General features: G+C 39.4%; 1 protein-coding gene across 1 annotated transcript in view; it reads left to right on the top strand.

Annotated features, from left to right (window-relative positions):
• Positions 1 to 231: 231 nt before the first annotated feature.
• LOC309509868 (ADP-ribosyl cyclase/cyclic ADP-ribose hydrolase 1) overlaps positions 232 to 16,574 on the top strand; it is a 366,738-nt gene continuing 350,395 nt past the window's right edge. Inside the window, exons 1-2 of the mRNA XM_082184847.1 lie at positions 232 to 263; positions 638 to 767. Coding sequence (XP_082040973.1) covers positions 758 to 767 — 10 coding nt within the window. The 5' untranslated portion in view covers positions 232 to 263; positions 638 to 757. The remainder of the gene's footprint in view (positions 264 to 637; positions 768 to 16,574) is intronic.

The raw sequence follows: 16,574 nt of genomic DNA, 5'->3' as shown, positions 1-16,574 counted from the left end.
CTAAAAGTGTTCTACTAAAGTCTGCACATGGTCACTCCCTCCTTGCTCTATGTGAACATCCCCAACTTACATCATAATTGGAATCATGAGAACATAGTTTTTGTAACAGACTGTGAATGTGTCAGGAATTTGTGTTTTTTTCATTCAGAGGGACAAAACCAAAATTGTGCATGGTTTATCTTCTAGTCTAGTTTAGTCTTTCATAATATGATGAATAATATTATATATATCATTATATCATTTTTTGAATCCTGAACAAGAAGGTATGTGCTTTACTAATTTAATTTATTTTACTGTGGGGTGGTATGTTATTCCTGTGGCATAGTTTCATTCATTACAAGTTTATTAACCTTAATTTGACATTTTACACACGTTTGCACATTTTTATATAATGTTATGTTATCATAATATTACAAAATGTCAGTCCTATCTTTTGATTCTTTAATCATTCTTTAGTATTTAAGATGAGCTAAACATCATGAGACATACAGTATAGACTTGAGTATATGAGGTTGAAGGACATTTTTGCAGTGATTCAATTATTAAAGTAATTCAAGAACACAGAATTAATTTGTTTTAGTACACGGTCAGGCACTAATCTAACTGTAGATACTGTTTTGTTTGTCTTTATTATCAGGCATTTTATCTGTCCCTCCCTGACGTTCTGCACACGAGACCATCTAACTTTCTTTACCTCATAGTTTTAGTGAAGCATGTTAACTGCTTTACTGCTTCAGGAGGAGACATTTTTTTCAGGATGATTTTAGGTAAGTGTAAATGTCAGCTTTATTCATATAACACCATTAAAAACAATGATTGTTGAAGGTGCTGAATATGTAATATGTAAATATGTAAAAAAAACAAAACAAACAAACAAACTTAACAGATTACATACAACATAACAATTACAAACTAAAAACTACACAAATCAGCTATGATTAAAATCTAGAGAAAATAGATATGTTTTGAGCTTTAATTTATAATCGTGTAGTGTAGCGACAATTCTATTATAAACAGGTAGGCTGTTCTAAAGTTTCAGTGCAGCAACGGCACGATCACCCTTTCAGCCTAGCCCGAAGAACATTTAACAGTCTCTGGTTGGACGACTTTAGAGGACTTACTGGATTGTAAACAGATAATATGTCAGAAAGGTACCCTTACAAAAAAAGAAGTTTATTCAAGTGTGCTATTAGTATCAGAATATAGTAGTATTCTTTTAAACTAAAAATAAGAAAGTATACTTTCAGTCTGCTTTTTATGTACTTTTCAGTAATAAGATCCTCCGGATCAAGAATCTCCAGATCAAAATACAGGTGAAGAAGAAGCAGAAACAAGAGATAGAAGATTGCAAATGTAAAATAACATAATCACAAAACATTAAACAGCATTTAAATTCCATACTGTCTAACGTTACCGAATTAAATGCCGACTCAGGAAGGGTTAACAACTGTGAGGCTTTGGGGGTGTTGATGGACTCAATCTACTCCATCTGTGTGATCATTGTTCTGAATCCCAAATGGACGTATAGTCTTTGACAAAAATGCAAGATGTAAAGATGTAAGAGGTTCACTCTTACATCTAACATCTAAGTCTTCATTTTTCTCCCATCATCTGAGCCACTGAGGACATGCGTCCCCATATACCTAAATTAATTTATGTCTAAGAACTAAACCATTAATTAATAATTACTGCATCAGCAACTAGTAAAGATTCTATATGATTAATAGATGAAGTAATATATACATTTTTATTAATTAAATGTCATAATGTATTAATTCATTAATAAAATATAGTAGTAATGTAAATTAATGTGTTAACTACCACAATGGGCCCTATCTTGCACCCAGCGCAATTGACTTTGTACACCGACGCATGTATCATTCCTTTTTTGCACCCACGCAAAGCGCGCTTTTCCCTCCACAGAAGCACGTCGCTAAACTAGGGAATGAACTTGCGCTCCCTGGGCGGTTCAGCGCAAAAAAGGAGGCATGTTCCGGCGCAAACAATCCCTTTTGCTATTTTGCTGTTCCATAAAACAATTGCGCCACTGACCAGAAAAAACCTAGTCTAAAGTCAGTGGCGCATTGCGCGTTGTTCATTATGCTATTTTAAGGGCGCATGCTTGGCCATAATTAATGTAGCGTGTGCACAACGCGCATACACTTTGATTCTCTCATCTAAGCAGCAGTTTTAATTTTTGCAAATCATACATTATTACGATAGATAGATAGATAGATAGATAGATAGATAGATAGATAGACAATTTATTATAAAAGCATACATCTAGCTTACACATTTACCCAAATTATCATACGCCTGTTTAACCGAAGTTAATTTGGGTGGGTTTCTCCATCCCCAATGTCACTTCTCTGTGTTTTACGGCCCTGACGAGAACGTTGCTCTCCTCGGCTGTGAACCGCTGCTGGCGCGCGCCTGGCAAATCCGCCGTTATAATAGGAATCCGCTTTAGAACAAGCGCGCCTGCTCTTAAAGGGAATGTGAGATGACGCCCTGATTGGTTTATTTCACGTTACGCCCAAACCACACCTATGAATAATGAAGCTACTTCAGACCAACCCCTTTTAGATTTGCGCCGGGCGCAAGAGTCATTTATCCCGCCGGGAAAATAGCAACAGCGCCCAAGACCCGCCCACAAATTCACTTGCGCTTTGCGCTTGACACTTGCGTTTTAGATCGTTAAAATAGGGCCCCATGGGAAAAAAGCTATGTACTTCAACTTCCAATTGTCTGCTTTAATCAATCATTAGCAAATGATTTTCAAAGTTATCACTATGTTATGACTATACTTGTTGAGGCACACGACTATTAACTAATTGTTAGGTAATATGTCATTTTGGTTTTGCCATTCACACTAAGCCATGGATTTCAATTTCCAGCCTTCTACGACCGGGATTTCACTGTGCCAGATTAACTGTCACATCCAGTACCTCGTTATTCATGGCACAGGAATTTGTCAGGTTAAGCTTGAGGTCTAGGATTCAAAGGCAGAACACTGAGAACATGCGGCGGGGCACTCTAGACCAGACAAAGACAATAGAAACCATTATAATCATTGATAGGCTACTACACTGGATGCGGCGCAACGGTACTCGACACTAGAGTTCTCAACGGGTCGGGTCGGCCCGACAAACCCGACGGGACCCGCGGGTTCGGGCCGGGTTCGGGTCGAAAATATAAGCAAATGACTCGGGTCGGGTCGGACCTCGGGCTTAATCTTTTCCGTTAAGTAAAAAAAACAAAAAAAACATTTATTAATCATCGCTGCTGTTCACCGTAAAGAAAGTCTGGCTGCTGCATGCAACGTGCATGGAGAGGGGCGGGGGCAGACGCCGCTGCGTGCACGTGCACGCCTTTAGCCTGGAGAAGAAGATGGAGTTGGTGAAAAGTAAACTTGCCGCAGGTGAATTCACCGTCGCTACTACAGACTATTTATATATTTAAAGTTTATTGTTTCAGTTGTTTGTATTGTTAAAAGGCGTGAACATTAAAGGTTGATTTGAATTCGCGTCTGCTGGTCATGAATACGTGTATGAGAAAAAAAAAAAATTCCGACGCGGCGTCGGGCCGCGGGCCGGGTTCGGGCAGATAATTCATGTTGATGTGTCGGGTTACATCGGGTCCGGGCTTTAAAAGCAACGGGCCGGGTCGGGTCGGGTTGTAATTTTCAGGCCCGTTGAGAACTCTACTCGACACAACAAAAATTCTGATAGTAAACTGATGCCACATTCCAAATCTTTTTTTTTTTTTTTTAATATGTTTTATTGAACCGGGACGCATGCATGTGTTATAACTTCTGCATACATTAACTGATCTTGATGAAACTGATCTTGATGAAACAGCAGTGTGTTCGTGGTAAGAGGCCGATCACATGGATGTAACTATTGTGAGTCAAAGTTATAGTGCCACCAACTGGCAGCAGGAAGTGTGTCACTTTCAAAATGCTTTTGACAAAAGTGTGGGGGTTAGTTTTACAAACAGTTACAAAAATGAGTACGTATATTGGATACATCGAGCCGGACAACTTTCTAATTTACAGTCATTAGCTCCGACCAACAGGAAGTCAGATATTTTGGTTTGAATGTGGATTTCTTTGCAAAATCAGCCTCTGAATTTTTACCCACTCCTCTTAAGTGGTTTATTTTATTCCCACCAAACTTTTTCAACATGATGAAAATACATTAAAGATGCTAAATTGTGAAAGGATAATAAATATCTCAAATGGTTTTGCTATGGCGAGGGATTAAAGTAATATCAAAAAAGGAAACACTAAAAGCCTCATATCTTCTAAAAATTTAATTATACACCAATTATTTCTATATAAAATTATACAAATATCAGAACTAAACCCATTTTATAATTTTTTTTTCAATTTAAGAATTGTTTAAGTTTAAAAACAGCCAGAATGTTTTTTTAGTCCAAAAAATAAATAAATCATGTCATTCATAGTGCTATACTGCCCTCTTGTGTTCAAAATCAGGTAGGCCTATTGTATCTATATAAAAATATACTAGGTATGTGACGGTGAGAATATTTTACCACCGGTTAATCAACGTGTGACACCGCTGGGGGCTTTTAAATCGCTAACTTAAAAGCGAAAGTAAAATACGGACGTCCGCACTGACATTGATAATGGTGCGGAGTAGAGCGAGCGTTTTCAATGTATTCCTATGGAAGTAGGAATTAACTAAAACATTTTATGTATGTTTTTATGTGTCAACTGTTCAATCGCGCCCGCGCCCGCGCCACACGCACACACACACACACACACACACACACATTCAAGCATTGCAATCTTGACATCGGAATATTTTGAGTGTATCATAAAATCAGAAAAAGGTAATAAGGTTTCTGTCTTTTATATATATATATATATTAGTGGTGGGCCGTTATCTGCGTTAACGTGCTGCGTTAACGCGAGACTCTTATCGCGCGATAAAAAAAATATCGCCGTTAATCTATTCTCCAAGTTGGGTTGGGAGATGGTTCTATACTACACAAGCTATGATGACGCAATCTACCCGCGGCCGCGAGGTAAACCCGGCTGCAACGCATATTCGTCGTCATCTTAAGTAAACACGGCTGAAAGTGAAAGCTGGTGAAAAAGATCGGTGCCACATCCATTATTTGGACTTGGTTCGGGTTTAAGCCGTCAGATGAGCAGCAGCAAACTATATACAGAGTGTGTGGGGTAACAGTTCGGTAAGTTAACACACGACTAATCCGTTCGACCACCTCAAATTCAAAACGAAACATGATATCACTGAATACCAGCGCGCGCGTATTATTCCCATTCCAATATATCTTAGTGGTGTAGCACATAATCTCGATTTTAAGAATCGTTGTTGTGTTTCTTTTTAACTGAAAAGACATCAGTTAGACAATATTCTAATTTTAAATTTGGGGTTTCATAAGCTCCAAGCCATAATAAACATTAGACCTACTTAAGTCTCTGCAGCTAGTGTACTTAAATTTTATTTATCTGCAAAATGATGTTGTATACTTACAGTTTTGCACAATATATGTTCTCAAAACTACATACACCCTTTAAAAAAAAAAACATTTAGCAGTTGTTTAGCATGGGTCTGTGTAATCTGTTCTGAAATGGTTTTATTATAATATACTGTATATCGTTATCGCAAGAGGCTGCAATGTATATCACAATATAGATTTTAGGCCATATCGCCCATCCCTAATTGATAGCCTATAGTAGTTGATAATAACAGGCCTACCTAATGTTGCCTACGGACGGTAACAGTACAGTAGTAACCTTTTACAGTCTATGAGTAGAACAGCTTTCTCAAGCAGTTTGTGATGCATTTTGGAAACAGGAGATGAGCCCCTGGTCTAATGCGCCACCTGGCTTGAGAAACCCGTTCTCAAAGACTTACTTTTTTATAGTCATTATTTGGGTAGCACACATATTCTGAATGCCTTCGGCAGAATTCAAATGAGCCATTTTAATCTAGATTAATCTAGATTAATTTCAAAATTAATCTAGATTAATCTAGATTAAAAAAATTAATCTATGCCCACCTCTAATATATATACATACAGTGAGGAAAATAAGTATTTGAACACCCTGCTATTTTGCAAGTTCTCCCACTTGGAAATCATGGAGGGGTCTGAAATTGTCATCGTAGGTGCATGTCCACTGTGAGAGACATAATCTAAAAAAAAAAATCCAGAAATCACAATATAGGATTTTTTAACTATTTATTTGTATGATACAGCTGCAAATAAGTATTTGAACACCTGTCTATCAGCTAGAATTCTGACCCTCAAAGACCTGTTAGTCTGCCTTTAAAATGTCCACCTCCACTCCATTTATTATCCTAAATTAGATGCACCTGTTTGAGGTCGTTAGCTGCATAAAGACACCTGTCCACCCCATACAATCAGTAAGAATCCAATTACTAACATGGCCAAGACCAAAGAGCTGTCCAAAGACACTAGAGACAAAATTGTACACCTCCACAAGGCTGGAAAGGGCTACGGGGAAATTGCCAAGCAGCTTGGTGAAAAAAGGTCCACTGTTGGAGCAATCATTAGAAAATGGAAGAAGCTAAACATGACTGTCAATCTCCCTCGGACTGGGGCTCCATGCAAGATCTCACCTCGTGGGGTCTCAATGATCCTAAGAAAGGTGAGAAATCAGCCCACAACTACACGGGAGGAGCTGGTCAATGACCTGAAAAGAGCTGGGACCACCGTTTCCAAGGTTACTGTTGGTAATACACATAAGACGTCATGGTTTGAAATCATGCATGGCACGGAAGGTTCCCCTGCTTAACCCAGCACATGTTAAGGCCCGTCTTAAGTTTGCCAATGACCATTTGGATGATCCAGAGGAGTCATGGGAGAAAGTCATGTGGTCAGATGAGACCAAAATAGAACTTTTTGGTCATAATTCCACTAACCGTGTTTGGAGGAAGAAGAATGATGAGTACCATCCCAAGAACACCATCCCTACTGTGAAGCATGGGGGTGGTAGCATCATGCTTTGGGGGTATTTTTCTGCACATGGGACAGGGCGACTGCACTGTATTAAGGAGAGGATGACCGGGGCCATGTATTGCAAGATTTTGGGGAACAACCTCCTTCCCTCAGTTAGAGCATTGAAGATGGGTCGAGGCTGGGTCTTCCAACATGACAATGACCCGAAGCACACAGCCAAGATAACCAAGGAGTGGCTCTGTAAGAAGCATATCAAGGTTCTGGCGTGGCCTAGCCAGTCTCCAGACCTAAACCCAATAGAGAATCTTTGGAGGGAGCTCAAACTCCGTGTTTCTCAGCGACAGCCCAGAAACCCGACTGATCTAGAGAAGATCTGTGTGGAGGAGTGGGCCAAAATCCCTCCTGCAGTGTGTGCAAACCTGGTGAAAAACTACAGGAAACGTTTGACCTCTGTAATTGCAAACAAAGGCTACTGTACCAAATATTAACATTGATTTTCTCAGGTGTTCAAATACTTATTTGCAGCTGTATCATACAAATAAATAGTTAAAAAATCATACATTGTGATTTCTGGATTTTTTTTTTTAGATTATGTCTCTCACAGTGGACATGCACCTACGATGACAATTTCAGACCCCTCCATGATTTCTAAGTACGAGAACTTGCAAAATAGCAGGGTGTTCAAATACTTATTTTCCTCACTATATATATATATATATATATATATAATGACTGAGACGATCCCATACAAACTGTGAACGCCCACATATCAGCTCGAGAAAACACATCAAGTTTATTCAGATAAGTGTAGTTGTCTACACTGTCTCGCAGCGCTGTGAGGAATAATAATAATGGAAAACTTACCTCAGAAGTGCTGGTATTTCGAGGAGCAACGGATGGAATAATGTAGTAAGTTTTTTTTTTTCATTCTCAAGTAAATCGCGTTTCTGTGTGAATGAATGAACGGCAAAGATGCGCTGTTTACCACAACTCGCAAAAAGACGGTTTAAATTTGAATTGCGTTTCTGTGTGTGAATAAATGATCTGCTTTTAGCAAACTATTTTGCTATACTGAGTAAAATCGATTGAAATATGTTGAAATAAAATGTATTTGTATAAGCAACGTATTAAACTGCAAATTAACACTTATATTCCTTATAATAAAAACGAAAGACCTATGTTACAGACAAATGAAAGACAACATTTCGTTGATTAGTTTTGGATAGATTACACATTTTTACTGTAAAATATCTGCCACCTCAAATAAGCTTTTGTTTGCCAATTTTTGCTAATATGTTAAATATAGTATGTTTTGTCAATGTAGGCTATATTCGAAGTTTGAAATATGTATGATAAAATGTATACTTTAGTTTTTATAAAGAAAGATTACATTTCAATTGTTGTTGTAATTGTAACCTTTTTAATACAAAAATATATATTTACAAGGTAGATGTAAACAAATTTTAAAAGGTAAATATAAGCATTTTCTTTAAATAATTTTTATTGTGTTTTATTATTGACAAATTTGGGGAGAGGATACATATTCCAAAACTGAAAATACAGTATGAGAATTAACTGCACAATTAATAGACATGTTTTCCTTGGATATTATACAATTTGCAAGCAAAATTTGAAAAAAAAAAAAAAAAATTTACATGCTTCCAACTGTGAACCAATTTGGTAGAATATATATATATATATATATATATATATATATATATATATATATATATATATATATATATATTGCTCTTGCATTCTTTCTTGTGGCTATAGGTGACACACCTGAATGAATGGCTCATTAAGTATGCGGGCCCCATTGTCTCCTAAGGTGTGAACCACTACATATGCATGATGCTGTTGAATGGTTGACGCCCCTTGCGCATATTGCCTTTACAAACAAAAAGTGTTTTACAAGATTTAAATCAATGTATTGTGTTATGTGAATGATAAGGGCAGGATGATTTTCACATCATTTTGAAGAAAAAACTCTAGGCAAAGACATCAATTAGTCAAAAGTCTTATTGACACGTATTTAGTATGTGTTTTGTGGCCTTATTTCAGAAACTTTAGTTTTTAGTTTTTTCAATAACCATGCATAAACATTATTCTCTCAAAAATACAAACATGTACATGCATGTTGCTCACATATTATGGTAGCCCTGTTTGTGCTAAATAGAGTGTAATTATACCTTTGCCATTAATATGTTTATAAGCAACTGAAAAAAGCACAAATGTCAGGGCATGTCAGAACATCTCAAGGACCCCAAAAACCCCTCAGACCTCAGAGGGTTAAGATGGTGTTAGACTAAATAAATGGTCTTTTAAATATCATCTGCATATCTCCGTTGTGTTGACTAAACATTAGGCCTAATCCAAGTTTACAAATGTGTATCTTTAATTTGATGTTACGATTTCATCTACACATTAAGTATAATTTCAATTGGTTACATATTTCTCATTCTTTAGACAGTTGTTGGAGGAGTAAGATGGTGTTGGAGGTGTTTGATGTTTTGTCAGATGAACCATCAGTACCAGTCATGTCAGTCCTCAACAGTACACAAAAGTTAAGGGAGTCTCAATCCTCTAATAGTGCAGTAACAGCCGTCATGCAATTGCTACACATAGTTGATCTCACCCAGTCTGCAAAAATATTTACAGTGAGCTCACAGTCACACACATGACATGGTCTGTCTCTGTATTGTTCTGCCTGTGTAGTTGAAGTAATACCGTCTAATATGTATTGAATGTAAACTGCGGCTGAACCCTAGTATGCTGCTGTTCTTGAATTCATACAAGTTGCTTAGCTTCAACACTCCGGCCTCGACTTGGTCTTGTCTTGGTCTCGATACCCTCTGGTCTTGGTAGTGTCTTGGTCTCGGTTTAGGCGGTCTAGACTACAAGTCTAATATATATATATATATATAAATATAGCTGCGAGCAGCGATGAAGGGCCAAAGCCGGCGGCACCGCCACCCCGGTGCCTTTAGGTTGCGGTGCCACCGGCTTGGGCCCGTAATCGCTGCTCGCAGCTATATTTAGAGCCCAAGCCCTGAAAGGGCGCAGAGCCCTATTGTTCTTCTAAGGATTATTAGGGCCCAAGCCCTGAAAGGGCGAAGGCCCTATTGTTTTCCTAAGGATTATTATTATTAGGGCCCAAGCCCTGAAAGGGCGAAGGCCCTATTGTTTTCCTAAGGATTATTAGGGCCCAAGCCCTGAAAGGGCGAAGGCCCTATTGTTTTCCTAAGGATTATTAGGGCCCAAGCCCTGAAAGGGCGAAGGCCCTATTGTTTTCGGTCGGATTAGTAGGGCCCAAGCCCTGAAAGGGCGAAGGCCCTATTGTTTTCGGTAGGATTATTATTATTATTATTAGGGCCCAAGCACTGAAAGGGCGAAGGCCCTATTGTTTTCGGTAGGATTATTATTAGGGCCCAAGCCCTGAAAGGGCGAAGGCCCTATTGTTTTCGGTAGGATTATTATTAGGGCCCAAGCCCTGAAAGGGCGAAGGCCCTATTGTTTCCGGAAGGATTTTTATTTTTTTATTTTTTTGTTGCCTTTTTGCCACTTTTGGGGCCCTTAACATGCTCAAAAACTCTTGAAATTTTGCACACACGTCAGAACCTGCGGCCATCAGGGCCGGACTGAAGCTGGTACCCGGGCGTGGCAGGGAGGCTCGACAGCGCCCCCTGAAATGGGGTCCGAAAACTTGGTCCATAAATCAAGCACGCTTGCATGTAATAATATGAAACTCAGTACACATATAGATCTCATCGGGCCGAACAACTTTCGTGCTCTAAATTTTACAAAAGCCCAACAGGAAGTCGGTTTTTATACGTTGTTTGGAAAACGCATACAATGGAATGTGAAATACTCCTCCTAGGGAATAATGGGACACAGGAAGTTTGTTATAACTTCTGCATACATTAACTGATCTTGATGAAACTTCCGCAGTGTGTTCATTGTAAGAGGCCGATCACATGGATGTGACTATTGTGAGTTAAAGTTATAGCGCCACCAACTGGCTGCAGGAAGTTTGTCACTTTCAAAATGCTTTGAAATCACTCTCTTATTTTTACCCGATTTGCTTCAAACTTTATGTGTATAATGTAGACACACGGCAGATGTAGACCTGTGAAAGGATTATTGATATCTTAGATACTGTTGCCATGGCAACGCATCGAACTTTAATATTCTTTTTTGATGCTTTTGAGACTCTTAGCATGCTTGAAATTGGATGAAACTCGACAGACACATCACATTTATTAGCCAGTAGACATGTGCAAAGTTTCAGAAACGGGCGTGGTGGAATGGCTCAGTAGCGCCACCTTTTGACCAAAGTGGGGGGATAGATTCATCTACAACAACAACACTTGGTATGTATATTGTTCTCATCAAGCCGGACAACTTTCTAATTTTCAGTCATTAGCTCCGACCAACAGGAAGTCAGATATTTTGGTTTGAATGTGGATTTTTCTGGAGAATTTTCTCTCTCTCTCTCTAGCCCCTTTCACACAGCACTTTGAACCCGGGAAATTGCCGGCAAATTGCCAGAGTGCCTTCTGTGTGAACGCAAACACAACCCGGGATTGATGCCGGCATCGGTGCCGGGTTGGGGACCTAGTAACATTGCCGTGTTCAGTCCCGGAACGAGCGCTGTGTGAACAAAAGCTGTAATAATGCCGTGTCGTAGTGATGACTCTGAAGCCGGGATCGTTCGCCAGCTGTGAAACGGTATGTAATGCGCAAGTTTATGATCGAATCAGAGAAAAAAATGCACAAGCGTGGTTTCTCGAGAGAGAAATCGCAGCTCATAAGCAAACTTAAGACGCTGATGAGACATTACAAGTCACATCGATATCACGTGTACATACGGGATTTTTACGGGTTGTGTGTGAACGCACTCTCTGATTCCGGAAAATCACTGGCAGTGTGAATGAACCAAAATCAAACGAACCCGGGTCAAATCCCGGGTCACTTTATCCGTGTATTTTCCGGAATCTCTGTGTGAAAGGGGCTTCTGTCTCTGTGTGTGTGAGGGGTGGGGGGGATTTTTCACCCTTGAACGGGGTCTGAAAACTTGGTCCATACATCAAACACGCTTGCATGAATTAATATGAAACTCAGTACACATATAGCTCTCATCGGGCCGAACAACTGTCCCTCGGTCAAGTTTTACGCCAGCCCAACAGGAAGTCGGCTATTATGGGTTGTTTGGAGAACGCTTGCTCTGGAATTTGAAATAATCCTCCTAGGCAATTCTATCAATTGCCACCAAACTCGGTCAGCATTAAGTAAAGACATTGAGGATGCTAAATTGCGGACGGATTTTGATATCTCGAACGGTTTGGCCGTGGCGAGGAAACAAATTTATGGCGAGAAAAGATAAAAACGAAGTGTTATAACTTCTGCATACATTAACTGATCTTGATGAAACTTCAGCAGTGTATTCGTGGTAAGAGGCCGATCACTTGTATGTAACTATTGTGAGTCAAAGTTATAGCGCCACCAACTGGCAGCAGGAAGTGTGTCACTTTCAAAATGCTTTAATTTTATGTACAGTCACAAAAATCAGTACGCATATTGGTCTCATCGAGTCGGACAATTTTCTAATTTACAGTCAATAGCTACGAGCATCAGGAAGTCAGATATTTTGGTTTGAATGTGGATTTCTTTGCAAAATCAGCCTCTGAATTTTTACCCACTCCTCTTAAGTGGTTTATTTTATTCCCACCAAACTTTTTCAACATGATGAAAATACATTAAAGATGCTAAATTGTAAACAGATAATAAATATCGGCAGATGTAGACCTGTGAAAGGATTTTTGATATCTTTAATACTGTTGCCATGGCAATGCATCGAACTTTAATATTCTTTTTTGATGCTTTTGAGACTCTAAGCATGCTTGAAATTGCATGAAACTCGACAGACACATTACATTTATTACCTAGTAGACATGTGCAAAGTTTCAGAAACGGGCGTGGTGGAATGGCTCAGTAGCGCCACCTTTAGTCAAAAATGGGGGGTTAGTTCTATCAACAGCAACAAAACTTGATATGTATATTGCTCTCATCAAGCCGGACAACTTTCTAATTTACTGTCATTAGCTCCGACCAACAGGAAGTCAGATATTTTGGTTTGAATGTGGATTTTCTGGAGAATTTTCTCTCTCTCTCTCTCTGTCTCTGTGTGTGTGAGGGGTGGGGGGGATTTGTCTATTGCTTTTATGTTTTTCAAGGTTTCAGGGGCTTTTGAGGCCCTTAACGTGCTCGAAAACTCTTGAAACTTTGCACACAGGTCAGAACCCGCGGCCATCAGGGCCGGGATGAAGCTGGTACCCGGGCGTGGCAGGGGGGCTCAACAGCGCCCCTTTGAACGGGGTCCAAACACTTGTCCATAAATCAAACACACTTGCATGTTATGAAACTCGGTGCTCTAAGTGCTCTAAGTTTTACGCCAGCACAACAGGAAGTCGGCTACTATGGGTTGTTTGGAAACGCATACTGTGGAATTTGATGTACTCCTCCTAGGAAATTCATCCAATCGCCTCCAAACTCGGTCAGCATGAAGTCAAGACATTGAGGATGCAAAATTGCGGACGGATTTTTGATATCTCGAACGGTTTGGCCGTGGCGAGGAAACGAATTTATGGCGAGAAAAGAGAAACACGAAGTGTTATAAGTTCTGCATACATTAACTGATCTTGATGAAACTTCAGCAGTGTGTTCGTGGTAAGAGGCCGATCAGATGTATGTAACTATTGTCAGTCAAAGTTATAGCGCCACCAACTGGCAGCAGGAAGTGTGTCACTTTCAAAATGCTTTTACAAAGAGTTACAAAAATCAGTACGTATATTGGTCTCATCGAGCCGGACAACTTTCTAATTTAAAGTCATTAGCTCCAAGCAACAGGAAGTCAGATATTTTGGTTTGAATGTGGAGTTTTTAGCTACTCCTCCTAAGTGGTTTATTTTATTCGTACCAAACTTTTTCAACATGATGAAAATACATTAAAGGTACAATATGCAAGAATTTTTTGCCGCTAGAGGGCGCTACATTCCAAACAACAACAACGCCGTAGCTTGATGACGATGTGAAGGAGCGTGGAATGATGGGAACTGTCGTTTTCAACTCCACCGTGGATGTAAATCAGTCAGACGGGAATCGAAAAATCATGTTCATGGATGAGGCTAAGTTTTATTTTTATAAATGTTGCGTTTAATGACATGCTTTTTGTGGCGAGGAGGGCGTGGTTCAGCGCAGTCTGTAACGGGAGAGAGAATAGACGAGCAAGTAGGTCAAGTGCAAATGACGAACACCTGTGTCTTATTGCAGTATTATTGGCGTGGAGAGACCGCTTATAAGCCGCGCTGGAACGAGAGAGAGACTGGGAGAAAATTGGACGCAGAGGAAGAAAACCGGTGGATCCGAGCTCTCATTTTTGAACTGTTTTGTGCCGTCGCGGTTGCCACAGTGAATGCGCGTTGTGCGCGGCTTTTGTTTGTTTTGCTTTATTTTAATAAAGTACGAGTCTTCTTCCTTCCTGACTCTTAAACCTTATCACACTTTTATTTCATTAAAATGAATTAACCGCAAGGAAAGTAAGGTTTAATACTAAATTGGTTATCATAGATGTTACTGTATTTGTTGAATTCATTGTTGTGATAACGCTGCGCAATTTTACGTGTTCTAAACAATTGTTGTAAAAGTACATTCGAACATACCCACATCATTTGCTAAAATACTGATTAATCTTTATGTATAACACATGCTATGTTTATTTACATGGCCATAAACACCAGACGTGATAAACAATGTCAATAAACTAAACACAAATCTAAAGCAATAATACTTTCCTTACATAATCATAACTATTACCGAATGCTACATTTGGAAAATATAAAATTAAGCATGCTTTGTCGACAGAACCATCTGCAATCGGTAAAGAATAATTGTGTACCATAACGACTGCAAGAAACAAGCTAAAGTTTGTAGCTTGATAGACGCTACAACTACAACTTCCGCATTTGTCCAGGACTCCACGCAGTACGAGCGGAAACCGAGGCTAACGCGGATATAACGCAATTGACGGGCGACTCCAAGCTCACCCCTGTTCTAACGCCCCGTTTCCTTGGTTAAAATCGCAATTTTCTCACGATTTAAAAATAGTTGGAAACATTTGGGATATTGTAAGTAATCAACTTAACAAAATATATAACACTGGCCTTGAGATTTTGGGATATTTTAATGCAAAATTCTTACATATTGTACCTTTAAAGATGCTAAATTGTGAACTACCTCTAACTAAAGGCACCAGGGTGGCGGTGCCACCGGCTTGGGCCCGCAATCGCTGCTCGCAGCTATATTTATTATTATTATTTCTTTTTCAAATGTGCACATCTGCTTTTTGCTTATACTTTTATCATTAGTTGAATACACGGTTTAATTTGAAAAACACCTCATTTACAATGCTGCTTTAAGTTCAATGTCTTATGGACTTCCGTGAGTCTTCTGGTATTAAAATCACATTGTCGCCCACTAAGATAGAAACGCTTCCCTTTACATACAGTATAATTTACACACATACACCCTTGCACACACATACACTCTCGCACGTACGCACACACATACACAATCATAAGCCCATAGAGCACTGGCAGACGGAAATGAGGAAACCCTTCTTTGCATTCTATAATTCCCACTGCTGTAGCTGCTCTGGCTACAATTCACACATTTACACATACTACATACAGCATGACTATAATGTACAATTGTTTAAATTGTTTTTACCTGAAACACAGTGCCTTTGCACAGTTACACGCTAAAAGCTGTAATAATGTGATTGTTTTGTTCCTTTGTAAAACAGAGTTCAAGTGTCAGATTGATGTTCTCTAAGCTGATAGCTCTGAGTTTTGTTAGGAATCCCTGTCCCTTTCCGGATATTTCTTTTCAATTTGCCCCCTTTTTTCCTTTTTTTCCCTTTTTTTTTTCTTTTTTTTTTTTCTTCTTCCCTATCCCCTCCCATGCCGCCACTCACTATTCACATCCCCTTAATCTTCTAAATTATGACATCTAAATTAGTGGCGGTTCTAGGGGGGGGGCCCGGGGGGGCCAGTGCCCCCGTGTCAACAAGCTTGGCCCCCCCTCTGGCCCCCCTAAATTTGGAATCGTAAAATCACACCAAACAACTGCACATTTATTCAGTTGCGGCGCCTTCATCTAGGCTACACTGCAGCACGACGTATATTCACATCAAATGTTAACGCAGTGGAACGTGACACTGCAGTTCACAAAAGTTCATTATTTGCATGTGCTTTAAAGCCTTGTCGGTTAAACATGTCATTCGCTGCTGATGCGCTGTTCAAACATGCGCTTTACTGAGCGCGTAGGCTACACTCGACGCGTACATGCACTAAAAGCCTGTTACTGGACTAAGTTATCTTTTGAGTCTTATATTGCGCTAATACTGTCAAATACAGACATTGTTTACATAAACAAAGTTGGTTATGTCTAAAGTGAAAGCAAACAGAGAAAATTAATTAAAATCTGATTGTCATATGCGTGTATATTAGACGCGTCGCGTGCAGTTCTTAAAGAGACAG

Source organism: Leuciscus leuciscus (assembly GCF_965113295.1).
Source record: "Leuciscus leuciscus genome assembly, chromosome: 11".
Taxonomy (NCBI): domain Eukaryota; kingdom Metazoa; phylum Chordata; class Actinopteri; order Cypriniformes; family Leuciscidae; genus Leuciscus; species Leuciscus leuciscus.
Note: the sequence above shows the minus strand (reverse complement) of the source record. Positions and strands in the feature narration are given on the sequence as shown.